The sequence below is a fragment of the Notolepis coatsorum genome (genome assembly GCF_963971535.1).
Source record: "Notolepis coatsorum genome assembly, chromosome: 5".
Taxonomy (NCBI): Eukaryota; Metazoa; Chordata; class Actinopteri; order Aulopiformes; family Paralepididae; genus Notolepis; species Notolepis coatsorum.
This window is the reverse complement of record NC_140169.1, coordinates 199,946,133-199,972,632: the sequence shown is the minus strand read 5'-3', so window position 1 is coordinate 199,972,632 and position 26,500 is coordinate 199,946,133. Positions and strand designations below refer to the sequence as shown.

The following is a 26,500-nucleotide window of genomic DNA, read 5'->3' as shown; positions in this document are numbered from 1 at the left end:
CCCGTATTATCAAACACAACTCGTCCAAAGAAAATCCAGAACCGACCAATTTGCCTCTGTAAACTGGGAGAGGGAGAAAGTTGGGAGCTTAATTCAACGCACACACGCACACACACAGCACAGTAGCACGCACACACACAGCAACAGCACACACACAGCAGCAGCACACACACACACACACACACACACACAACTCAGCCATTCTGCCCCACCCTCTATTGCGCTCTCCCTCTCTCTATCTCTCTCACTCTCTCTCTAGACCTAGAGGAGACAGGACTTAAGATTCACCCACTGAAGTAGATTCATTGGACACAAGTTACAGCACAGTCACAAAGACTATAGCCTATAATCCCCACTGACAACTGTGTGACAGAACAGATAATAATTAGGCAAAAAAATAAAGTCTAAAAAACATTCTGATGGTACTGGTGTCACATATCAAACAATAATGACTTTACTAAACTCTACTACTCTTTACTAAAAAAAATGCATACAATCTAGTAATGCATGTCTGTTCTCTAACAGCGTATAACGGTGAAAGATATTCATCAACTCAGACTCTGAGACTGCCTCTCGTTATGAACTACGTAGCAGATTGTGTGAATTCGAAACAATTCAAGAATGAAGTCGCAATACACCTGCAAGCGTTTAGAAAATGTATCAGCAAAGACCAAAACTGCAAAAATAAGCGGACCTTTCCTCCAAACGCACAAACTCTCTGTGTGTTGTCTGATAACCGGCTGAATTTGAAAGGGCGCAATTGCGCGCGTTCCAATTCAGCCGGTTATCGATATAAAAAATAAACAAAACCTTGCAAAAGTATACACTAAATAGCTAGATTGGCACAGCACTTACCTCAGCCTCGGACAGGTGTATGCTTGAGGAGAGAGCCGCTAGGAGAAACAGCGTACCGGTGGCCGGTAGCACTATCATGTCAGTAGTACCCGTGGCGCACTGGAGACTGGAAATACGCAACTGTGCCCAAAGTGCCCAAAACAACCACCTGTCGCCCGCTTCTCGTCCCTGATCGTCTCTCCCAGTGAAACACGGGGTTTATCAACAGAGCACAAGCAGCACGTTTGGCTGCATCTTTGGTCGAGACGATATGAGGCTGTGATCAATGCAGCTGGCTCTAGATTATTCCTCCACCACACCCCCACCGGCCCACCCCCGTTGCGACCACCCCCCCCCCCTCGCCCATGCAAACGGACACACACCCAGTGTGTTACAAACACTTTGACTTTTCTCGGTAAGGAGAGGGGACGACTACTCTTCATCTTTTAACTAATATTTGAGAACGTTTTGTGTGTGTGTGTGGTGCGCCAGCCAACCGGGATACCTGTTCTGTTCCATCCAGACGCTGGTTTGTTTTCCCGGGGACCGTGCCGCGCGTCTCCTCCGTCCCGGGACGCGACCCCTCAGACACGGCCAACCGGGTACCGCTGAACGCCCTCCTGGACAGTGCTGCAGTGAGTCTACATTGAGTTCTATTATATTGTATCCAATTAACAGCTTAAACTTCTGTATGTACATATTTATATACTTTTTAAACGTGTATTGTAGCATTGCGGTTAAATAGGCCTATTAAACAAAAAAAAAAGAGACTCCGTTCAAGTTTCCATGTGATACTTCTTTAGACACATTTAACCGGTTTATCGTATTAATAATTAATATCATTATTATAATTATTATTATTATTACACGACTACTATTTCACCTTGCTTTCACTCAATAGTTGCACATCACAGGTGCAACGCAGAGAGACTCATTCTGACTCTCGACTATGGAATCAATGTATCAAATTAGTATTCGACTTATTATGTTATTTTTTATTTTTATTTTTTCACGTCAGTGGTGTTTGTGTCAGGTTTGATGTTCTTCTAGACCAGTGTCTACACACCAACGGAAAGTGGCAATAAGCGAATGAAGTCTGAGGTCCGCATGAGTACGGGGACCATGCACGCAGCACACGCACAGAACAATCTTAGGTAAGCGGTTCACGAGGCTACAGTACAGCAGATGAGTTCAAACCAAATCGACTTGGTCAGTTGAATCGTCATAGAGTAGAAAATGAATGCTTTCTTGTGTCATTATCTTCAGGTGTTTGCTCCTATGTCTCTCCCTGGCCATCCTCGCATCATGCGTGCAAGCGGTAAGTTCTACATCTCCCAACATGTGCTTTTGCTTTATTTTCATGCTACTTGTTGTGTGTGGATTCATTCACCTACAACCTGTTTGTGATTTAAGGCAACGAATTCAACACAAACGTGTTTTGCAGTAGTGCGCCAATCAGCCTGCGTACCGGGCGGGCATCTGGGGAACACTGTGTGAGGGGGGGGGGGGGGGGGGGGGGGGGGGGCGCCAGATGTGAAGCTCTTTTGGGGTGCGGTGCTGATTGGTTCAGTCCTTGTGGGAGTGTCCTGATACTCGAGCTAGAACAGTGTGGCAGGGAAGTGAATGACAGTGTACAATAGAATAGAATAGAATAGAATAGAATAGAATAGAATAGAATAGAATAGAATAGAATAGAATAGAATAGAATAGAATAGAATAGAAATACTTTTATTATTGAGGGAAATTTGACACTGCAAATCGCTCAACATTAAACATTTAGACAGAACAGCTCACGAATAAGAATAACATAACCAATCAAATTGCCTAAGAATAGAATAAAATAGAATACAAATAGAATAAAATATAAGAATAGAATAGAATGCACGCACGCTCCCAGGCGCGTGCGCGCGCTCCTGCGCTTGCGCATAAATGTTCCCTCGCATAAAGACAGACTAAAAACAGTGCCTAATTGCTTCTACGAATGGAATGTAACACCTGACGACCAGCGCTATTGATATGCAAAGTAGCCAGGTGGGTACTGCGAGTTGGCGCATCAGTCGAGTGCAGCGCATTCCTGTGTGCACGCGCGTGCATGCGCTTCTGCTCACAAAACTTAGGCTGCCCGGAGTGCAATCTCGTCCCATGAGCAACGCATTGCTGCTACTGAGTACAGACGGTTTCAAACTGTATTTGAAATTAGAAAGCAAACTAAATAAATGGACAAGAGAAAAATAAATCTCAATTTGGTCAGTATTGTCATTTGGACAAGCAAAGCCATTGCAGGGTTTGCAGGCAAGAAAGACAAGTCTGTCCAGTGTCCACTGTCTCTGGTTTTAAAGCTGCCCTGTTGCAGGTCACAATACAAATATATATTTTTTGAATTAAACAAATTTAATTATCGATATTATTTTTATTATCGATTATTAAAATATATTGCAATAATTATCGTTATCGTTGTATCGCCCAGCCCTACCGGGACCGCATGGATGAAAGTCATGTGACTGGCAAAGGCCCAATGCACAGACCGTCTTCGGGTTTCGCAACACCATCGCATTTGCTCCGCGATGTTAGCCTTTTTTTCCATCTTTCTATCTTTTTTTCTTCCATACCCCAATTTAGTAGTTTTTGCCCATTTATGCCAATTCCCTTCCTGGTAGTTGCGCGCATTGCCCCACTGTCTGGGGAGGGTGTAGACTACCACATGCTGCCCTACTGTCTGGGGAGGGTGTAGATTACCACATGATGCCCTACTGTCTGGGGAGGGTGTAGACCAGGGATCGGCAATAGGCGGCCCGCGGGCCGAAATGGGCCCGCCAGCAATAATTTCTGGCCCGTCAGGTTATTTTGAGAATATGATGTTTATTTTACGCGCAGGAAATATTCACTCGTTGTGACGCCAGAGTGTCTTTTGAAGCTGTATCTATCTATTCATCATATCTATGGCTGTCACTATAGCCAATTGAAATGCTAGAAATGGTCACATGGACTGGGAGAACCAATGGAATTTCACTTTCACTTCCGCGTTTGGGATGCCGGCGAGCGAACGTTTGCAAAAACAAAACAAACGTCTTTGAATAACTTCTTTGCAATGCAACGGGGAAATATGATGAGCCAGAAGAGGAGCTTACGACCTATAAAGCTTATTTTAATAAACAGGTGTCATTCTTAAAATACGGGTTTATCGCAACAGGTAACTCTTGCAATAAGCAACCAGTGACTCTCGCTTGTTGACATGGCAACACGAGCAAGCAACTGTGTTCAAGTTGGGTGGGCATTCAACGCGAGTGGACATTTAACATGTTATTAACATGGATTTTGGAGGACCGAAGCAGAAACAATATCAAGTCCAGGGCAGGGCTGCCTGCATTATGCCGGTGAGTGTTGTGTTTTAATAATAATAATAATACATTCGATGTATAATACACCCGCTGTGGTGCTTAAAATCAAATGCACCCTACTGATCTCGATTTATAATGCGAGCACCTGCATTAAAATCAACTTACTGATCTGTTCATGTGTAATGCACTGTCTGAGAGGCACTTTATAATAGAAAAAAGACAGTGCAAACATGTATATGTCGTTTTTTTTTTTACAGTTAAAAAATGTTCACTTATCATTGGCCCGCCACACAATGGCTTGGGGAAAATTTGGCCCGTGGGCAAATCTAATTGGCGACCCCTGGTGTAGACTATCACATGCTGCCTCACTGTGTGTCTGGGGAGGGTGTAGACTACCACATGCTGCCCTACTGTCAGTCTGGGAGGGTGTAGACTACCACATGCTGCCCTACTGTCTGGGGAGGGTGTAGACTACCACATGCTGCCCCACTGTCTGGGGAGGGTGTGTAGACTACCACATGCTGCCCTACTGTCTGGGGAGGGTGTGTAGACTATCACATGCTGCCTCCCTGTCTGTCTGGGGAGGGTGTAGACTACCACATGCTGCCCCACTGTCTGGGGAGGGTGTGTAGACTACCACATGCACTGTCTGGGGAGGGTGTGTAGACTACCACATGCTGCCCCACTGTCTGGGGAGGGTGTAGACTACCACATGCTGCCCCACTGTCTGGGGAGGGTGTAGACTACCACATGCTGCCCCACTGTCTGGGGAGGGTGTGTAGACTACCACATGCTGCCCTACTGTCTGTCTGGGGAGGGTGTAGACTACCACATGCTGCCTCACTGTCTGTCTGGGGAGGGTGTAGACTACCACATGCTGCCCTACTGTCAGTCTGGGAGGGTGTAGACTATCACATGCTGCCCCACTGTCGGTCTGGGGAGGGTGTAGACTACCACATGCTGCCCTACTGTCAGTCTGGGAGGGTGTAGACTATCACATGCTGCCCTACTGTCGGTCTGGGGAGGGTGTAGACTACCACATGCTGCCCTACTGTCAGTCTGGGAGGGTGTAGACTACCACATGCTGCCCCACTGTCTGGGGAGGATGTAGACTATGACATGCTGCCCTACTGTCAGTCTGGGGAGGGTGTAGACTATCACATGCTGCCCTACTGTCGGTCTGGGAGGGTGTAGACTACCACATGCTGCCCTACTGTCAGTCTGGGGAGGGTGTAGACCAGGGGTCAGCAACCTTTTTGACATGGAGTGCCTGTTTGAAATATAGTTGTAACTAGTGTGCCTCAACAATATTCCATGCATCGTAATTTTTTTTTCTCATAATCAGGTATTTTTAATGATAGTTTTTACATTATTACATCATTATTGTTATTGTTATTATTAACAATATTATTATGATGGTTGTATCAACCCTAAATCTGAGTTGGGGGGGGGGGGATGCAATGCAGACAAACAGCTGCATACAGTGCGACCATTTCACTCACATTTGCCCATTCATTTTTGGACTTGTACGTGTGCTGTCATAGCTCCACCTACAGGCCTAATGGAGAACACCAGGAGAACACCAGGATGTGAATGGAGGGTGAATGTGAGGTATATCGTGTAAATAAGTTTTGATTGATCGCAAGACTACACTGTAAAAAAATTAATAATAATAAGTTACCAGAACTTAAAAATATTGAGTTCAGTTACTGTGCATTAAGGTTTTCAGTTTTCAATCCATAATAAGTTAACAGAAAAATAAGTACACTACCACATTATTTCAACCTAATAAAACTATGTTTATTGTCATTGTTTTAAGAACACAAGTTGACTTGGTAATACTCGCATTTTGAGTAAAAAAAATAGCTTTTAACATGTGCAATGTTCAATGAAATAGAAAAATAAATAATTAAATTTGTTGATTAATCCCACTGGTCACAATGGTGACCGTAATAATGTTTTTGTTATAAGGCTCTGCAAATGTTACTGAATGATGTAGCAATGTATTTCCAGCTAAATTGAAATAATAAACAAATAAAGGGTCTCAATTAAATATGTGGTAGTAAAAAGAACCTGTGGGAGGATTTCAACAAGATAAATGCGACAACAGTGCAAAATATTTCACTATAATATTTAAAAAGCAAAAAAAAATAAAAAATTCCCTCGCATAAGGACAGACTAAAAACAGTGCCTAATTGCCTCTACGAATGGAATGTAACACCTGACGACCGGCCCTATTAATATGCAAAGTAGCCGGGTGGGTACTGCGAGTTGGCGCATCAGTCGAGTGCAGCGCATTCCTGTGTGCACGCGCGTGCATGCGCTTCTGCTCACAAAACTTAGGCTGCCCGGAGTGCAATCTCGTCCCATGAGCAACGCATTGCTGCTACTGAGTACAGACGGTTTCAAACTGTATTTGAAATTAGAAAGCAAACTAAATAAATGGACAAGAGAAAAATAAATCTCAATTTGGTCAGTATTGTCATTTGGACAAGCAAAGCCATTGCAGGGTTTGCAGGCAAGAAAGACAAGTCTGTCCAGTGTCCACTGTCTCTGGTTTTAAAGCTGCCCTGTTGCAGGTCACAATACAAATATATATTTTTTGAATTAAACAAATTTAATTATCGATATTATTTTTATTATCGATTATTAAAATATATTGCAATAATTATCGTTATCGTTGTATCGCCCAGCCCTACCGGGACCGCATGGATGAAAGTCATGTGACTGGCAAAGGCCCAATGCACAGACCGTCTTCGGGTTTCGCAACACCATCGCATTTGCTCCGCGATGTTAGCCTTTTTTTCCGTCTTTCTATCTTTTTTTCTTCCATACCCCAATTTAGTAGTTTTTGCCCATTTATGCCAATTCCCTTCCTGGTAGTTGCGCGCATTGCCCCACTGTCTGGGGAGGGTGTAGACTACCACATGCTGCCCCACTGTCTGGGGAGGGTGTGTAGACTACCTCATGCTGCCCTACTGTCTGGGGAGGGTGTGTAGACTACCTCATGCTGCCCTACTGTCTGGGGAGGGTGTAGACTACCACATGCTGCCCTACTGTCTGGGGAGGGTGTAGACTATCACATGCTGACCTACTGTCAGTCTGGGAGGGTGTAGACTACCACATGCTGCCCTACTGTCGGTCTGGGAGGGTGTAGACTACCACATGCTGCCCTACTGTCAGTCTGGGAGGGTGTAGACTACCACATGCTGCCCTACTGTCTGGGGAGGGTGTAGACTACCACATGCTGCCCTACTGTCTGGGGAGGGTGTAGACTATCACATGCTGACCTACTGTCAGTCTGGGAGGGTGTAGACTACCACATGCTGCCCTACTGTCTGGGGAGGGTGTAGACTACCACATGCTGCCCTACTGTCAGTCTGGGAGGGTGTAGACTACCACATGCTGCCCTACTGTCTGGGGAGGGTGTAGACTACCACATGCTGCCCCACTGTCTGGGGAGGGTGTGTAGACTACCACATGCTGCCCTACTGTCTGGGGAGGGTGTAGACTACCACATGCTGCCCTACTGTCTGGGGAGGGTGTAGACTACCACATGCTGCCCCACTGTCTGGGGAGGGTGTGTAGACTACCACATGCTGCCCTACTGTCTGGGGAGGGTGTGTAGACTACCACATGCTGCCCTACTGGCTGGGGAGGGTGTGTAGACTATCACATGCTGCCTCCCTGTCTGTCTGGGGAGGGTGTGTAGACTACCACATGCTGCCCCACTGCCTGGGGAGGGTGTAGACTACCACATGCTGCCCTACTGTCTGGGGAGGGTGTAGACTACCACATGCTGCCCCACTGTCTGGGGAGGGTGTAGACTACCACATGCTGCCCCACTGTCTGGGGAGGGTGTAGACTACCACATGCTGCCCCACTGGCTGGGGAGGGTGTGTAGACTACCACATGCTGCCCTACTGTCTGGGGAGGGTGTAGACTACCACATGCTGCCTCACTGTCTGTCTGGGGAGGGTGTAGACTACCACATGCTACCCTACTGTCAGTCTGGGAGGGTGTAGACTACCACATGCTGCCTCACTGTCGGTCTGGGGAGGGTGTAGACTACCACATGCTGCCCTACTGTCAGTCTGGGAGGGTGTAGACTACCACATGCTGCCCCACTGTCTGGGGAGGGTGTAGACTATGACATGCTGCCCTACTGTCAGTCTGGGGAGGGTGTAGACTATCACATGCTGCCCTACTGTCGGTCTGGGAGGGTGTAGACTACCACATGCTGCCCTACTGTCAGTCTGGGGAGGGTGTAGACCAGGGGTCAGCAACCTTTTTGACATGGAGTGCCTGTTTGAAATATAGTTGTAACTAGTGTGCCTCAACAATATTCCATGCATCGTAATTTTTTTTCTCATAATCAGGTATTTTTAATGATAATTTTTACATTATTACATCATTATTGTTATTGTTATTATTAACAATATTATTATGATGGTTGTATCAACCCTAAATCTGAGTTGGGGGGGGGGGGGGGAATGCAATGCAGACAAACAGCTGCATACAGTGCGACCATTTCACTCACATTTGCCCATTCATTTTTGGACTTGTACGTGTGCTGTCATAGCTCCACCTACAGGCCTAATGGAGAACACCAGGAGAACACCAGGATGTGAATGGAGGGTGAATGTGAGGTATATCGTGTAAATAAGTTTTGATTGATCGCAAGACTACACTGTAAAAAAATTAATAATAATAAGTTACCAGCACTTAAAAATATTGAGTTCAGTTACTGTGCATTAAGGTTTTCAGTTTTCAATCCATAATAAGTTAACAGAAAAATAAGTACACTACCACATTATTTCAACCTAATAAAACTATGTTTATTGTCATTGTTTTAAGAACACAAGTTGACTTGGTAATACTCGCATTTTGAGTAAAAAAAATGGCTTTTAACATGTGCAATGTTCAATGAAATAGAAAAATAAATAATTAAATTTGTTGATTAATCCCACTGGTCACAATGGTGACCGTAATAATGTTTTTGTTATAAGGCTCTGCAAATGTTACTGAATGATGTAGCAATGTATTTCCAGCTAAATTGAAATAATAAACAAATAAAGGGTCTCAATTAAATATGTGGTAGTAAAAAGAACCTGTGGGAGGATGTTGTAACTAGTGTGCCTCAACAATATTCCATGCATCGTAATTTTCTTTTCTCATAATCAGGTATTTTTAATGATAATTTTTACATTATTACATCATTATTGTTATTGTTATTATTAACAATATTATTATGATGGTTGTATCAACCCTAAATCTGAGTTGGGGGGGGGGATGCAATGCAGACAAACAGCTGCATACAGTGCGACCATTTCACTCACATTTGCCCATTCATTTTTGGACTTGTACGTGTGCTGTCACCTACAGGCCTAGTTTCAAGTTTCAAGTTTCAAGTTTCTTTAATAGTTGTCATACAGAAGTACAGAATACTTTCATACAAATGCTTCTTACTGTTACGCTCCAGAGACTGTGCTAGACAAGATAGTATCAAATAACATAGTATAGCATGTAATTTAGAAGTAGAAAATGAGGTCACAGTGTTCAGTATAGACATATGTACAATGTTCGATGCAGAATAGACGTAACTGAGTTACCATATAATATACAATACTATGCAGTGTACTAATGTACAATACTATGTAGTGCAAAGCAGAAATGGGATGAGGTACAATTTAGGTACAATTTACAGTAAGGTGTACGAGTTGTAGTGCAATCCTTCATCAATAAATATAAAGTGTGGGGAGTGGGTGCTACAGTGTGTTTGTTTAAAGTGAGTGTGTGCTATAAAGTGTGTGGAGTGGGTGCTACAGTGTGTTTGTTTAAAGTGAGTGTGTGCGTGTGGATGTGTGTGCTATGTGCGTTTGATGGTTGTTGTTGTGTAGTGTTCATTGTTCGTTTAGCAGCCTGATGGCCTGGGGATAGAAGCTTCTTCTGAGTCTTTCTGTGCTCGCCTTGAGACTCCGGTATCGCTTGCCTGACCGCAGCAGTTCAAAGAGGCAGTTGTTCGGGTGACTGGAGTCTTTAATGATTCTCTTAGCCTTGCCCCTGCACTGCTTGTTGTAAATGTTCTGGAGGGTGGGGAGCCCCCCTCCAATTGTGCGTTCGGCTGAACGTGTCACTCTTTGTAGTCTGCTTCGGTCTTGTGCAGTGCTATTCCCAAACCAGGAGGTGATGTTGCCAGTCAGGATGCTCTCTATTGTACATGAGTAGAAGTTCTTAAGGATCTTCTGACTGACTTGGAACTTCCTTAGGCGCCTGAGGAAGTAGAGGCGTTGTCGTGCCTTCTTCACAACACTGTCAATGTGTGTGGTCCATGTCAAGTCCTCGGATATGTAGGCTCCGAGGCAGGCCACGTGAGCGGATCGGCGCGGCCGAGAAATCCGCTCATCGCTCTTTAAAGCTTGGTCCGCTCCACTAATCGATCATGTTGACCCCGCCCCCAAGTCGCTCTCCGCTCGCTCCCCGCTCACCTTGAATCGAGCCCCGCGCCAGATCGCTCGGATCGCTAGGCAGATTTTCTTTTTTTTTTGGAGCATGGTGTAAATTAGCTCAAACTACAACAGTCTACACCCCCTGGGCCCCTTAACAATTGTTTGTATTGAGCCGCATTGTAATTGTACCCATTCTGCAATGTTAAATAACGTTGTTTATCCATTCACTAGCTATATTAAGCGATGATAGGCTAGCCGAGCCACAATGCTATGGTCGCTGCCATTAACGTTAGCATGTAAGCTAACGTCAACAACAATGGCGTCGATACTTTTTCTAACAGAGAGAGTAGAGACGCCCACACTGGGCGTCTCTACAGTGACAAAGCCTGAACCGGATATCACAGGTTCACCCTTCTCATTGGTTGAAAATGGCCTTCATGTTTGTACATCGCCATCTGTTGCTTTGGCATTGTACTGCATGTATATTACATCAACAGTGTTAAACCACTGTGAGCGACCTGGAGTGGATTGGAGCGGAGGAGAACTCTCGCTCCGGACGTCGCGCCGACCCATTTTAAAACCCACTCCTCGCTCACGTCAAAACCGCCCGCTCCGCGCCCCGCGCCGCTCACGCTCCGATCCGCTCACATGGCCTGCTCTGAGGTACTTAAAGCTGTTGACTCTCTCAACCGGTGCCCCGTCGATGCTGAGGGGGCTGTAGTCCTTGACCCCCGACCTCCTGAAGTCCACAATCATCTCCTTTGTTTTGCTGACATTCAGGGAGAGGCTGTTTTCCTGGCACCATCCCGCCAGGACCTTGACCTCTTCCAGGTAGGCCCTCTCGTCGTTGGCAGAGATCAGGCCCACCACCACTGTGTCGTCAGCAAATTTGATGATTGTATTGCTACTCCGCTGAGCCACACAGTCGTGTGTGTACAGGGAGTAGAGGAGGGGACTCAGAACACAGCCCTGGGGGGCCCCTATGTTGAGGGTGATGGATGAGGAGGTGCAGTTGCCTGCTCTCACCACCTGGGGTCTGCCCGTCAGGAAGTCCAAGACCCACTGGCAGAGGTCATAGTTCAAGCCCAGGTCCCTGAGCTTGGCTATGAGTATGGAGGGGACTATGGTATTGAATGCCGAGCTGTAGTCGATGAATAGCATTCTCACATAGTTCCCCTTCCTCTTGTCCAGGTGTGATGCTGCTGTGTGCAGCACATGGGCTATGGCGTCCTCCGTGGACCTGTTGGGGCGGTATGCAAATTGCAGGGGGTCCATGTTGATGGGGAGGGAGGAGCAGATGTAGCCCTTTACTAGCTTCTCAAAGCACTTCATGGCTATGGAGGTGAGAGCTACAGGGCGGTAGTCGTTGAGGCAAGCAGGCTTGGATTTTTTGGGTACAGGGATAATAGTGGACTTCTTCAGGCAGGTGGGGATGACAGCCTGTTCTAAGGACAGGTTAAATATGTCAGTGAATACCGGGGCCAGTTGGTCGGCACAGACTTTTAGGACGCGGCCGGGGATGCCGTCCGGTCCTGCTGCCTTCCTGATATTCACTTTTTTAAAGGTCCGCCTCACCTCATGCTCTGTTACCCTGAACACTGAGTCTCCATCAGCAGCAGACCCCCCCCCCATTGCCGTGGCTTGTGGGCTGGTGTTGTTATTACCAGCATCAAACCTTGCATAGAAGGTATTGAGGTCATTTGCTAAGGAGATGTCACTGTTCAGTTTGAGGGAGGCGCCTTTGTAGTCTGTCATCGTTTTGAGCCCCTGCCACATAGCTCTAGAGTCAGCCTGTTCAAACTGGAGTTCAATTTTATCCATGTAGCACTGTTTGGCCTCTGTCACTGTCCTCCTTACGTTGTATCGCGCCACCTTGTGGTCATCGTGTAAATAAGTTTTGATTGATCACAAGACTACACTGTAAAAAAATTAATAATAATAAGTTACCAGAACTTTAAAATATTGAGTTCAGTTACTGTGCATTAAGGTTTTCAGTTTTCAATCCATAATAAGTTAACAGAAAAATAAGTACACTACCACATTATTTCAACCTAATAAAACTATGTTTATTGTCATTGTTTTAAGAATACAAGTTGACTTGGTAATACTCGCATTTTGAGTAAAAAAAATGGCTTTTAACATGTGCAATGTTCAATCAAATAGAAAAATAAATAATTAAATTAGTTGATTAATCCCACTGGTCACAATGGTGACCGTAATAATGTTTTTGTTATAAGGCTCTGCAAATGTTACTGAATGATGTAGCAATGTATTTCCAGCTAAATTGAAATAATAAACAAATAAAGGGTCTCAATTAAATATGTGGTAGTAAAAAGAACCTGTGGGAGGATTTCAACAAGATAAATGCGACAACAGTGCAAAATATTTCACTATAATATTTAAAAAGCAAAAAAAAAAAAAATGTTCCCTCGCATAAGGACAGACTAAAAACAGTGCCTAATTGCCTCTACGAATGGAATGTAACACCTGACGACCGGCCCTATTAATATGCAAAGTAGCCGGGTGGGTACTGCGAGTTGGCGCATCAGTCGAGTGCAGCGCATTCCTGTGTGCACGCGCGTGCATGCGCTTCTGCTCACAAAACTTAGGCTGCCCGGAGTGCAATCTCGTCCCATGAGCAAAAAAGAACCTGTGGGAGGATTTCAACAAGATAAATGCGACAACAGTGCAAAATATTTCACTATAATATTTAAAAAGCTAAAAATAAATAAATAAAAAAAATTATATATATATATATATATTTTAATGCTGCCCTCTGTGCCTATGAAAATGCCCCCGCGTGCCTATGCAGGCACGCGTGCCTAGGGTTTTCCTACCCCTGGTGTAGACTACCACATGCTGCCCTACTGTCGGTCTGGGGAGGGTGTGTAGACTACCACATGCTGCCTTTCTGTCAGTCTGGGGAGGGTGTAGACTACCACATGCTGCCCCTACTGTCGGTCTGGGGAGGGTGTAGACTACCACATGCTGCCCTACTGTCGGTCTGGGGAGGGTGTAGACTACCACATGCTGCCTTACTGTCAGTCTGGGGAGGGTGTAGACTACCACATGCTGCCTTACTGTCTCTCTGAGAGGGTGTATACTATCACATGCTGCCCTACTGTCGGTCTGGGGAGGGTGTAGACTACCACATGCTGCCTTACTGTCAGTCTGGGGAGGGTGTAGACTACCACATGCTGCCCCTACTGTCGGTCTGGGGAGGGTGTAGACCAGGGGTCAGCAACCTTTTTGACATGGAGTGCCTGTTTCAAGGGTGTAGACCAGTGGTTCTCAAACTATGGGTCGCGACTAGGGATGCTCGATATTGGCTTTTTTACTGATACCGATATACCGATATTGTCCAACTCTTAATTTCCGATACCGATATCACATTTTAATGCCGATATCGGCCGATAATATCGGTAGGCCGATAATATCGTACATAATTTCTATCGAAATGTAAAAAAAAAAAAAATTGAAAACTGATACCGATATTTTCCGATATCACATTTTAATGCCGATTTCGGCCGATAATATCGGTAGGCCGATAATATCGGACATCCCTAGTCGCGACCCAAATTGGGGTTGCGGGTAGGTGACAGTGGGGTCGCGCATTGGCAAGTAAACGTTATTATTATTATTATCTTTTTTATGTTCTGGCAACATATCCTGGCTAAATATGCCTCGTTTTATAACTGTGTATTGATAACATAGTGCTGTAATTACATTTTCTAATAAATATGCATGATCAAGTTCAACAACGTGTGCTTTTATTTTGATATTCCTTAATTCCACGTTGAAATTACACGATGTGGGGTCCCCAAAAAAATTCCTAAATAAAATGGGGTCACAGTATGAAAAAGTTTGAGAACCCCTGGTGTAGACTATCACATGCCTCCTCCGATACATGTGGAGTCGCCAGCTGCTTCTTTTCACCTGCCAGCGAGGAGTTTCACTCGGAGAACGTAACGTGTATTTCCCCCTGATCCCCTCCTTGCTGAACGGGCGCCCAGACCGACCAGTAGGAGTAGCTGTTTGCAATGACCAGGACTCATACCCCACCGGCTTCCCACCCGTGAATATCTTGCAGGGTGTGACGTACAGGCGTAGAGACAGAGGTGTTTAGCAGGCTGTGACGTACAGGCGTAGAGACAGAGGTGTTTAGCAGGCTGTGACATACAGGCGTAGAGACAGAGCTGTTTAGCAGGCTGTGATGTACAGGCGTAGAGACAGAGGTGTTTAGCAGGCTGTGACATACAGGCGTAGAGACAGAGTTGTTTAGCAGGCTGTGACGTACAGGCGTAGAGACAGTTGTTTAGCAGGCTGTGACGTACAGGCGTAGAGACAGAGGTGTTTAGCAGGCTGTGACGTACAGGCGTAGAGACAGAGGTGTTTAGCAGGCTGTGATGTACAGGCGTAGAGACAGTTGTTTAGCAGGCTGTGACGTACAGGCGTAGAGACAGAGGTGTTTAGCAGGCTGTGACGTACAGGCGTAGAGACAGAGGTGTTTAGCAGACTGTGACGTACAGGCGTAGAGACAGTTGTTTAGCAGGCTGTGACGTACAGGCGTAGAGACAGAGGTGTTTAGCAGGCTGTGACGTACAGGCGTAGAGACAGTTGTTTAGCAGGCTGTGACGTACAGGCGTAGAGACAGAGGTGTTTAGCAGGCTGTGACGTACAGGCGTAGAGACAGAGGTGTTTAGCAGACTGTGACGTACAGGCGTAGAGACAGAGGTGTTTAGCACTGTGACGTACAGACGTAGAGACAGAGGTGTTTAGCAGACTGTGACGTACATGCGTAGAGACAGAGCTGTTTAGCAGGCTGTGACAACTACAGCAACTGTAACAATTTATTGATCACCTGTGTTAACACAGCTTATGTTAATTTCCAATAGCAACCGATCGCACTGGTCACATTAATTCGGTGCACTAAACTAAACAATTACAACAAATCAAATTATACATCTGAAGCTGAAACAATGACACTGATTCTGACAACAACGTTCCACAATAAGCCTTTTCTGGCTGAATTAACATCATTGCACTGGTTCTCTAAGGAACTGGAGGGGCTGATATGTCTCTATAGGTTGTGTTTTACTTGGGGTTTGAGGGAAGGGGTTGTGACCTCATGAGACATATGACACATTGAACGACCACATCAAACAAGAGGTGGACGCGGGCAAATACTGCGGCATGGTCATGCTGGACCTACAAAAGGCCTTCGACACTGTCAATCACACCATTCTGATTGTCAAGCTAAAAGCAATTGGTTTTGATAGTTTATCAGTGAGCTGGATACAATCCTACCTGGAGGGGAGGGAACAGATGGTGGAAGTAAACGGTACCCTATCCCCCCCCCTCACAGTGAGCTGTGGTGTTCCACAAGGAAGCATACTAGGACCGCTACTATTCCTAATTTATGCAAATGACATGTCGTCAGCTTGTGACTGCAACTTGTTCCTGTTTGCGGACGACTCAGCCCTGCTGGTCTCTGACAAGAACAAGTTACAGGTTGAAAAAGCCCTCAGCTCGGAACTAGGCAAAATCTGCATATGGCTCGCCGACAACAAACTATCATTACACATGGGCAAAACAGAGTCCATTCTCTTCGGTTCAAATAACAAACTCAGCAAGACCGACGGCTTCTCGGTTACAGTGGGTGACAATATTATCACAAGGAAAGATGAAATTACCTACCTGGGTTCCATCCTAGAGGCTAATCTTTCCTGTGACAAAATGGCATCCAATGTAATAAAAAAAGTCAACCAACGAACGCGATTCTTGTACCGGATCTCCTCTCTGGTAAACAAGAATACCCTGAAGACTCTAGCAGGAGCACTCATTCAAGGGTACTACGACTATGCTTGCACCTCATGGTACCAAAGCACCTCAAAGGCACTAAAAAACAAATTACAAACATCTCAAAACAAGCTAGTCAGACTACTACTTGACCTGACTCCTAGAACCCACCTCACCCCTGCCCACTTTGACAACCTAGGATGGCTTAGAGTAGACGACAGAGTACAGCAACTTGCAATGGGCCTGGTCTACAAGATACACTACGCGACCAAGGTACCCATGTACATGTCAAAATACTTCCCAAAGGTCAGTGAATACCACGATCACAACACCAGAGGGAGCTCCACAAATCATGTAAAACCCAGATTCGGCTCAAACAAGGGACTAAACACGTTTCGCAATTATGCCACATCAATGTGGAACGCCCTGCCTAAAGCTGTAAAGGAATGTGAATCACTACCCACCTTCAAAAACACTCTCAAAAAACACCTACGTGAGACTGCAATTCGAAACTGGCCCCTACAAATGTCCTAACCTAGTTGTACAGTAAATGACCAAGTAAGGCTTTGTCAATATTCCAATGTACAGTGTAAAATGTGTGTGTGTCCCCTTCCCAACCCCCCCCCCCCCCCCCCCCCCACCTCCAATGTACAGCCCTCACCCAACCCACCCAACCCCACCCCACCCAACCAACCTCCTCCAATGTACAGTTTCTACGCCAAATGTATATACACTCCTTTTCTGGACACTTTTGTATCACAAACAGTACTGTATTTGCAAATCTGATATGTCATAAATGTATAGATGTAGCAGTACTGTCTATCTGTATGTCATGTATGTCATATATGTTATGATGAATTGAAAATGGGGGACCCTGATGTAAACAAGACGAAAGTCTTTCTCTGGTCTGCATCCCCTTAACAATTGTATGTATTGAGCTGTACTGTACTGTACCCATTATGCAATCTGTTAATAAACTTTTCAATCAATCAATCAATCAGACATGGTGATAGTCTATGCCAGTGACCTTTGTGCTGAAATGTCAGGGATTTGTCGTGGTTGTTTTATATGTAATATAATTACTCTTAGCCACCCTCTCCATTATACAAAGAGTATGGACTATTACCTATCACATTCTATCTCTGTGTTTTGTGTGTGTGTGTGTGTGTGTGTGTGTGTGTGTGTGTGTGTGTGTGTGTGTGTGTGTGTGTGTGTGTGTGTGTGTGTGTGTGTGTGTGTGTGTGTGCGTGTGCGTGTGCATGTGCATGTGTGTGTGCGTGCCTTCCTGCCTGTCTACTGTCTGAGGCTGACAGTCAAAGCCTTCAGATAAATGGATTAAAAGTCTATTTTAAAAGGCAGTACTCTGAGGATTTCGACTTCAATATATACATTTACATTGTAAAATTCAATGTCCATGGCAGGATTATAATGCAGAATCACGTTGAGACAGATAAGAATGAAAGACAGTTGACAAGGAGTCCATTGATATCCTCTGTTTGTGTATTTATATCGTGTCGGATCCGCAGGAGTTCTGATGAAGGCATTACGGCTCAAAGGAAGCCTTTCCACACAAAACTTACGTCATCTACAAAAGTAACTCCAAGTTCACAGTTAGCGTGGGCTGTTCACCCCATAGATATATATAATAAACACTAGATGGCTCAAGGCGGAGTCTCCCACGTAGTTCACCGGCGGCCATCTTGCTTGAGTGGACTACTGCTTTAAGGTGATGATCTGCACAAACAAAAATACTCTTAACTCGCTGAAATCTTGACGGATTTACAAATGGTTTGGTTTATTACAAGCGTTATTAAAGTGGCTATGATTCTTGCTTGGAAGAATCTTTTTTAGAATTTTTTTTATTGTCATATGAAAGTCCATTTTAAGTATGCAGTATGATAACTACATCTCTGACGTTTTTAACAAACCAAACGGTTGAATATTGAGCAAGCTATGGTTATTTCATTAGTACATACCATAGACATGTATGTTATGAGTGGGCGTGCTCCACCCACGCAAGATGGCCGCCATGTGGCAACGTCGGTCTCCGTTGGCCAGCAGCAGCGGGTGAGTCATCTAGTGATGTACATCTATGGTTCACCCTCTCCTCTTTGCATCAAAGCAAATCCCATGCTGGGGAGCGGGGGCAAATGGCAAATCCGTCTTGCAACAGGAAGCGACAGGGTTTATGGGGAAAATGTGGTCTTATCATGATAATTAGCCTACTAATTGCTTCGGCAATGATCTCATTTGTTTACTGTAATGATACCAATGCATCACAACCAATCTGACAATGATATATGATATGATATATTTTGATGGAAAAATTCTCATTGTAGCTTTAAAGTGGACTTATGGCGCCTGCTGGCCACGAGCGGTATTGTATCTGTATTGTCAATACATTTCCCATGAAGCGTTGTTGCTTCTTCTCACCACTTCTCTCTCTGTGTCAGTAGAAAGCTATCCGGCTGCAAGCTAGTCTAGCTCAGCACAAATTAATGTTAATGGTTCCGCTTCCATTCATCTGTGCTAAGCCAGATACGATACGATACGATATAGGCATGTAAATATTTGAATATTCTTCAGGCAATGATTCAATGCATCATGAAATCTCTTCATTTGACCACGATTCGATTCGATACGATTCGACCTTAGGATCGATGCATTGCGATGCATCGGTGCATTGTTACACCCCTGATACGATACGATACGATGAGATGAGATGAGATGAGATGAGATGAGATGAGATAAGATATTCCTTTATTGATCCCCTTGGCGAAATTCAGGCATCATAGCAGCATGGGGGAGGGGGGGGGTACAGGTATGGGCAGGGTAATAGTAGATGACATAAATACAGGCAATACAATTATAGTACAGTAGGAACGTAAAAATAGGCAGTGTAAACAATATAATTAACTCTGAATATACGCATATGAGCAAGTAGGCAGTGTGATCAAAGGTGCAGGTGAGGGTCTGTACGCTCTATCAATAAACACTGGAATTGAAATATATACTATGAGTAAGTACAGTATATACAGTATATACACAGGTGCAGTATACATAAGGTACCCTTACCAAGTTTCAAGTTTCAAGTTTCTTTAATAGTTGTCATATAGAAGTACAGAATACTTTTATACAAAATGCTTCTTACTGTTGCGCTCCAGAGACTGTGCAAGACAAGATAAGTATGAAATAAAATAACATAGTAAAATTAGAAGTAAAATATGATGGATATATATGATATATGATATATACGTCATACGTTATACGTTGTAGTTTAGGTGGGAGTCAGACACACTCAGCGATCAGACATTCCTAGTAGTTCTCGAGTTCTGCTGCCGTTAGTCCTCCGGCTGCTGGCAGCGGTCCCTGCCCACTGTTGTGGAGCCTGATGGCCACTGGTACGAAGGACTGGCAGAGGCGGTTAGTGGTGTGTCGGGGGGGGTATGAGTCTGTGGCTGAATGTGCTTCTCATCTTGACTAGTGCTATCTTGGATAGCTTTCTACTGAACGCACAGAGGAAGTTGGTATCTCTCTTTTTGTCTTACTCTGTAGAAGGCCGTATTTCCCATAATGCTGGCATGTGTTCCTTTAAAATGTGCAATGAAATCATCACTTCACTGTTAGGAAATCACTCACAGGAGATGTTTGTGAAGTTTGCAACTTGGTAAGCAGTGCAGACATATTCATACCCAGACGCTGTGGGTGCGTTGTCAATGGCAACACTTTGAACGTTCCAGTGACCAGTATTCATTTCGTCAGCTATTTCAAATGTTTGTTTTAGTCTTAGTCATGTCTCAAATGCTCTTTTTCGTTTTCATCATATTTAGTCACATTTATAAATGTTTCGTTTAGTCAAGTTTTAGTCAACTACAGGTCTGACCATTTTTGTTTGAGTCTTTTTTGTTTAGTTTCGATTTAGTCTTTTTTGTTTAGTCTCGCCACTCAGTTACAGCCTCATAAGTTGGCGTGAGCTTTTTTGAAACAAAAAAAGCTAACGTTAGTGCTAGCTGGTTAGACATATGTAAGCTATTTAATGTGTTCTATGGTGGTTGTTGACAGAGTTAGCTATGGGGCGAAAATAATATGTTAATGATGACAAGGTCTTCTCACTTAGCCATTAAACGGCGTGGTTTATTATCACATTGCACCCAACTGTACATGAGAGTCCTTCTCTTGTGAGAGCGAAGGAGGAAGAGACAGAGGGGGAGTCAACATCTCCTTTTATACCTCTTACCTGGCGGCATCATTAGCAGCTCCGCCTATAGCGCCCTCTTGTGGAAACAGTTAGACAGTTACATGCAATCGTACACATCACATTACTTTAACAGTGGTGGATCAACATAATGCAGCGATCCGTCATGCAGTAATGTAGGGAAACAAGGGGAGAGTTTCCTTTTCTGTATGGTGCTTTATTTCCAGCTCAATATGGGGTTTTACAGGTTGATAATTCCCTTCTCATACACAACACAGCTACCTGCTAATACGCTAGCTTCACAACAACAACGTAACATTCGGGCCGTCCTCCCATATCTCCCGGGGGGAAACAACACCCCCAGCATAACAGTGGTGCCCCTAAGATCATACAACTAGAGCGACACACACCCACGGAACGATGTGTTGGGGATAAGGGTTCCGCACGGACAATTGTGTTTGTTACTTTGTTACTACTTGCTAGCAAACGAGTTCCTGTTAGCTAGCAAGTAGCAAGTAAAATTGAAGTTGATGTCGAATAAACATCTAGCAAGATTTTATTTTGCAAACTACATTTTGTGTCGTCGTTTTTAGTCAACGACATTGCATGAATAACTTCGTCACGTTAGTGTCACATGATCTCCATTAACGTGACGTCTCGTCTCGTTTTCGTCAGGGGGGAAAGCTTCGCTGACGACTATTTAGTCATCATTTTCGTTGACTAAATGAACACTGCCAGTGACAACGCTTTGTAGTTTTGGCACCTGGTGAGTGTGCACAGACCAGTGATGCCACAGATTACTTGTAAAAGTAATCTGATTACTGATTACTGATTACTCCTTTAAAAAGTAATCTAAGTTACTTTACTGATTACTTGATTATCAGAGTAACTTAGTTACTTTGAAAGTAACTAGGTTACGAAGTCGTCGTCGTTCCCCCAACAGTTTTTTTTAAACGCTTTATTGAAAGTGCATAAATTGTTTTTAACTTGTTTCTCTGCACATAACGTAAATTGTTAAACTAGTGCTTCAGCTTCTGTACCATCAAGTATGGTAAAGCAACAGTCTATGATGCTCACAGCATTAGAGCAGCCAGCCAGTGGTTTTACAAAACCAGTGTATCACATCTAACAAATGCAGGCTGAACTATTCAATTATATCAACTGTAACTATTAAATTGTTTTTATAAATGTCTCTCTATAAACATACAATCAGTCTCTCTTTAACATGTGAATTAACTGTAAATCTGGCAAATAAGAGCTTTTGCTCTGCCACCATCAACCCTCCTGTACCTAGTCGAAGCGTCGGCTAGTGTTGTGATTCCAGATGCTTTCAATGCAATTGGATGTGCTGTTTTTAGCGGTAGACAGTATTTTGTTTCCCTATTGGGGTGGAATTCTGAACAGAAACCGCAAAAGTCATCTTGCGGTTTCACTTTTAATTTTGCCAAGCGTTTTGGGGTGGAATTCTCCGACGACGGAGCCCTGCTGTCACACGATTGGCGCATATGTCACATGACGTGCTGTGAAGACCCGCCCTACTCTGCCTCTGATTCGCAGACTGTGGATGGGGAATGTGATTGGACTAAAGCAGAGTCACTCACAGACAGAGCGTCCAGTCACGCCGCGGGACACATTCTTGTATTTAACCCTTTCACTGCCACACCACGTCACTCCCAAATAAGAAAAACAGCTCAAAATGTATTTTTGACTGTCGAAAACGAAATAAAATACTGCATTCCGCCTGCATTATGAATTTATGATGAGATAGTAACGAAATAGTAACGCACAGCCACTTGGACAAGTAACTGCAATCAGATTACTGGCTTTTAAAGATTAACGCGTTAGATTACTATTTTCGGGGGAAAGTAATCAGATTACAATAACGCGTTACTTAGTAACGCGTTACTGGCATCACTGGCACAGACACATCAACGTCTCAAAGACCACTAGACTAGACTAAAACAGTTCCAAAACAAAACCCCCCAAAAAGGATCTGCAAGCGTGTATGAAACCTGTGAGTGAACTGCCCCCTGAACGCTCCTTAGAAGAGGCCGGCAGCAGTATCGCGTTCCCTCTGCTGTGGTGGTGTAGGCCCTGGAGTCTGGTGTTTCCCATGCCACATCACAGTACTATTAAGTACAGTTGGCTAACCTCAATCATCCTCTACTCCCCTCGCTCTCTCTCTAAACCTCAGTGCTGTTAGTTGTCATAAAACCTTGAGAGAGAAAAAAAAAACAGAAAGGAAACAGAGAGACCCCGAGAAAACAGATGAGAATGTTTCACCAGGCAATAGCGTGTGAAAAATGTATAATTTAATATTTTTTCCCTTTACTCTCTTCACACGGGCCATGTATTTTCTCCCACCCCTCCCTTGCAATATTGAGTTCCTTTTTGTACAATGTGTGTGTGCATGCATGTTTGTGTGTGTGTGTGTGTGTGTGTGTGTGTGTGTGTGTGTGTGTGTGTGTGTGTGTGTGTGTGTGTGTGTGTGTGTGTGTGTGTATGCGTGTGTGTGTGTGCGTTTATGTATGCATGCATATTTGTGTGTTATCTATGTATGTTTTTTGTGTGTGTGCAAGTGTGAGTGTGTCTGTGTGTGCATGCATGCGTGTGTGCATGTGCGTTTATGTATGCATGCATATTTGTGTGCTATCTGTATGTTTTTTGTGTGTGTGCAAGTGTGTGTGACTGTGTGTGTGTGTGTGTGTGTGTGTGTGTGTGTGTGTGTGTGTGTGTGTGTGTGTGTGTGTGTGTGTGTGTGTGTGTGTGTGTGTGTGTGTGTGTGTGTGTGTGTGTGTGTGTGTGTGTGTGTGTGTGTGTGTGTGTGTGTGTGTGTGTGTGTGTCTCTGTTGGCTCCGGGGAATGTTTGCTGCGACGTTAGATGGCCTCAGCTTCTATAATAAGATATTTAATATCACGCTCTCAAGCTCCTCGGACCAAAAGTGATTTTCCAGGCCGGATGAAAGGGCCTGGTTGTCTGCTGCTCTTATCAGATCTAGTTGGGGCCGTGATGAAAACAGTGTGACCACCAAGCTCCAGGCTCCAGGCCTCCTTCTGTGTGCTCTGTGTGACCAGGCTCCAGGCTCCAGGCTCCAGGCTCCAGGCTCCAGGCTCCAGGCTCCAGGCCCCAGGCCCCAGGCCCCAGGCTCCAGGCCTCCTTCTGTGTGCTCTGTGCTGCTTCAAGACCAGGGCAGCGATAGGGAGGTGTAGTCTCTGACGTCACTTTAGTTTCCCACGTGGTCCACCCGTATAGGGATTTATCATAGGGAAAATGTATTATCGGCTATTGTGATAATTCTGCCTCGTGAACATTGGCAAGCTTTCCATTTTTTCACAAAATGAGTTCCATTCTTCTATCACTAACATTATTGTTTAAGCATTTTCAGTTGAAATAAAGTTAGTTATGAGGGTTTTTAATTTGTCGTTAAAAAATAAATACACTTACCAGTAGAACGCCTGTTGTTCAGTGCTGTCTACTACTACAGCCAGGAGTCTACGCTGTGGTGACGTCAGTCAGAAGAGCCAAAGTGATTGTAGTTCCTCAGTGAACGAAAACGTAAACGTTGTTATTTTGCAACTTTTCTGATTAACACTTTAATCGCAGATGATGTGTTTAGACGTCATTCCTCGCCATGCTCATTCTGCCGAAGATGCCGTAACTCGTCTTTGATATCAATATTTCAAAAATCTGTGCTCGAAATCATATTTCTCCTCCGGGGACCTGAGATGTACAGCTGAGCTCCACTCAACTCTCTAGCGGTTCAAGAGCGCCATCTGGTGGCCGATCGGCAGATCGCCAACAGGAAGTGACTCGTCAAACAGGAAGTGCTCATCTATATTTCGTCCGGGCACTCGCGATCATTAGCAGGACTCTATCTCAACACACTGGATAATCAATCGCTCGCCCTAACTCAATAAACAACGTTATTTGGACGTATATAGTATTATACAACCTGGAAATGGTTCATCAGGATCAACATCCCATAATCGAAAACTGTCTACTCCAAGCTGATCGTCCAACGGCGCGAGGAAGATACGGTGAGTTTCAACGTTATTTTCTAACGTCTTCTATACTAACTGATCTGATGATCATATGACCCACACTAGATGAATGGTATAACGTTGCCCACGGAATTATAAACGCCCCCTCGCCCATCCGGTCAATATCAGATGATACGTAGTAACTTCTAGAAGTACCTCCAGTTGAAATTTTTCATCTGGCACCGATCGCTACCAAACTGTATTTGATCATCAATATAATGCATTTGGGGCTATAAATCAAGTTCTGGAGAAAGCTGCAGAAAACGATAAAAACATACTTATACTTTAGACCATATTTTAGTATGAATATGTGAATGAAAAAGTATATCGTTGCTACACCCTGAACAATGGATATAGGACATTGAATGGGCCATAATAATGTCAATTTAGCAATAGAATTTAAAAAGTTATAGCCCTGCAAAGAAGGGGAACTTCTCCATAGACAAATAGAGCTGGCTAGGGATGGTAAATTATGAATTTAACCATGGCGATCAAAGTGTTAATTGCGAATTGTTTCATGTTGAGCTATACAGTAGATTGTGGATGAATACACACAGAAAGGTACACCATGCCAATGTTCATGCTTTATTTGTTTTAAACGAGACTATTTAGGAATGGGTCCATTGGAAATACATTGCCATTTCAAGGAGGGTGGACCGCATGGGAAACACCAATGACGTAACCACTACACCTCCCTATAGCGGGACATTGCAGAGTATTTATAGACCGGCAGCATCCATGTGCTCCGACAGGACAGTGAGATGTAGTAGAACATGAACGGAGGCGACCATGCGAGGTGCCAACCTGCTCATCAGGAGCAGTTAGGGGTTAAAAGTGTCTCGCTCAAGGACACTTCGACACACTGCCCGGGGGGGGCAGGAATCGAACCGGGAACCTCTGGATTACCAGACGACTGCACTACCTCCCGAGCCACACTGTCGCCCCCATAAACGAATACTCAAATCGATCACATACGTGACATAATCAAACAAGCGAACTAGCTGACTGCTGTTATTGCTAAACAGCTAAATATTTGCGAGTCGTTCTAACGCTATTTCCAGGAACAAAAGCATTCATTCCGAAAGTTACGTCGCTTGAAATGTCTGAGCTGCGATATTGGGACGTTTGTCCCGCGTCCCGCTACAACAAAACAATGTCCCGCAATTCAAAGATTAAAAAAATAATAATTATTATTATTTTTTTTTTACGATTATTATTTAATTTTTTTTTTAAAATGTTGTTAATTTAATGCCTCGTTCCAATACCCTCTTATATTTAAAATAAAAAAAATCGGGCGACGTCACAAACCAATGCATTGCGCAGCCGAGCAATAGTATCCAGCTGCAGGACCACAACACCGACACTCTCAGGACCCTCGCTCCCATTGGCTGATTTGGGTCACGTGACCGTCCCACCCAATGGCTGAATTGGAGTATATATTGGAGTATATATATATATATAGTATATATAGTATATATATATATATTACAGTATATTATAGCCATTATTGCTGTGATGCTGTCTGTCTCTGAGCAACAAGACAGCAGCTGTAGAAAGGATGTTATGGACCTGTTGAAGTTTATAATACAATAAGTTACTATATTGCTATAATATGATATTATATTATATTATATTATATATAGCTATATATATAGACCTCTCTTGGTCTGAGGTGTGGCCGCTCCCCTATCCCAACTCAATTCCAACCCATACCAAAAAACGTAAATAAAGTGCAGTGCCACGCTCGGGGCTCTTTGGTCTCTAGAGGTCGCTGTTTGATGGCATGACAGATTCTGCCTTTAATTAATGAAGAAAAAGAAGGTAGAAGCAGACGTGTTGTGAGT

General features: G+C 44.2%; 1 protein-coding gene and 2 long non-coding RNA genes across 3 annotated transcripts in view; 2 read left to right on the top strand and 1 right to left on the bottom strand.

Annotated features, from left to right (window-relative positions):
- The window catches only part of LOC311229099, a 91,952-nt gene extending 90,864 nt beyond the window's left edge, over nucleotides 1-1,088 (bottom strand). Inside the window, exon 1 of the long non-coding RNA XR_014619732.1 lies at nucleotides 856-1,088. This is a non-coding gene — a long non-coding RNA (uncharacterized lncRNA). The remainder of the gene's footprint in view (nucleotides 1-855) is intronic.
- Nucleotides 1,089-1,246: 158 nt separating this feature from the next.
- On the top strand, nucleotides 1,247-2,153 carry LOC311228693. The gene is made up of 3 exons (XR_014619680.1): nucleotides 1,247-1,469; nucleotides 1,853-1,988; nucleotides 2,101-2,153. It is a non-coding gene; the product is annotated as an uncharacterized lncRNA (long non-coding RNA).
- A 20,467-nt stretch (nucleotides 2,154-22,620) lies between these two features.
- The window catches only part of col4a1 (collagen, type IV, alpha 1), a gene marked incomplete at both ends in the record, with an annotated part of 79,103 nt that continues 75,223 nt past the window's right edge, over nucleotides 22,621-26,500 (top strand). Inside the window, 2 exons of the mRNA XM_084314414.1 lie at nucleotides 22,621-22,629; nucleotides 23,691-23,819. Coding sequence (XP_084170540.1) covers nucleotides 22,621-22,629; nucleotides 23,691-23,819 — 138 coding nt within the window. The remainder of the gene's footprint in view (nucleotides 22,630-23,690; nucleotides 23,820-26,500) is intronic.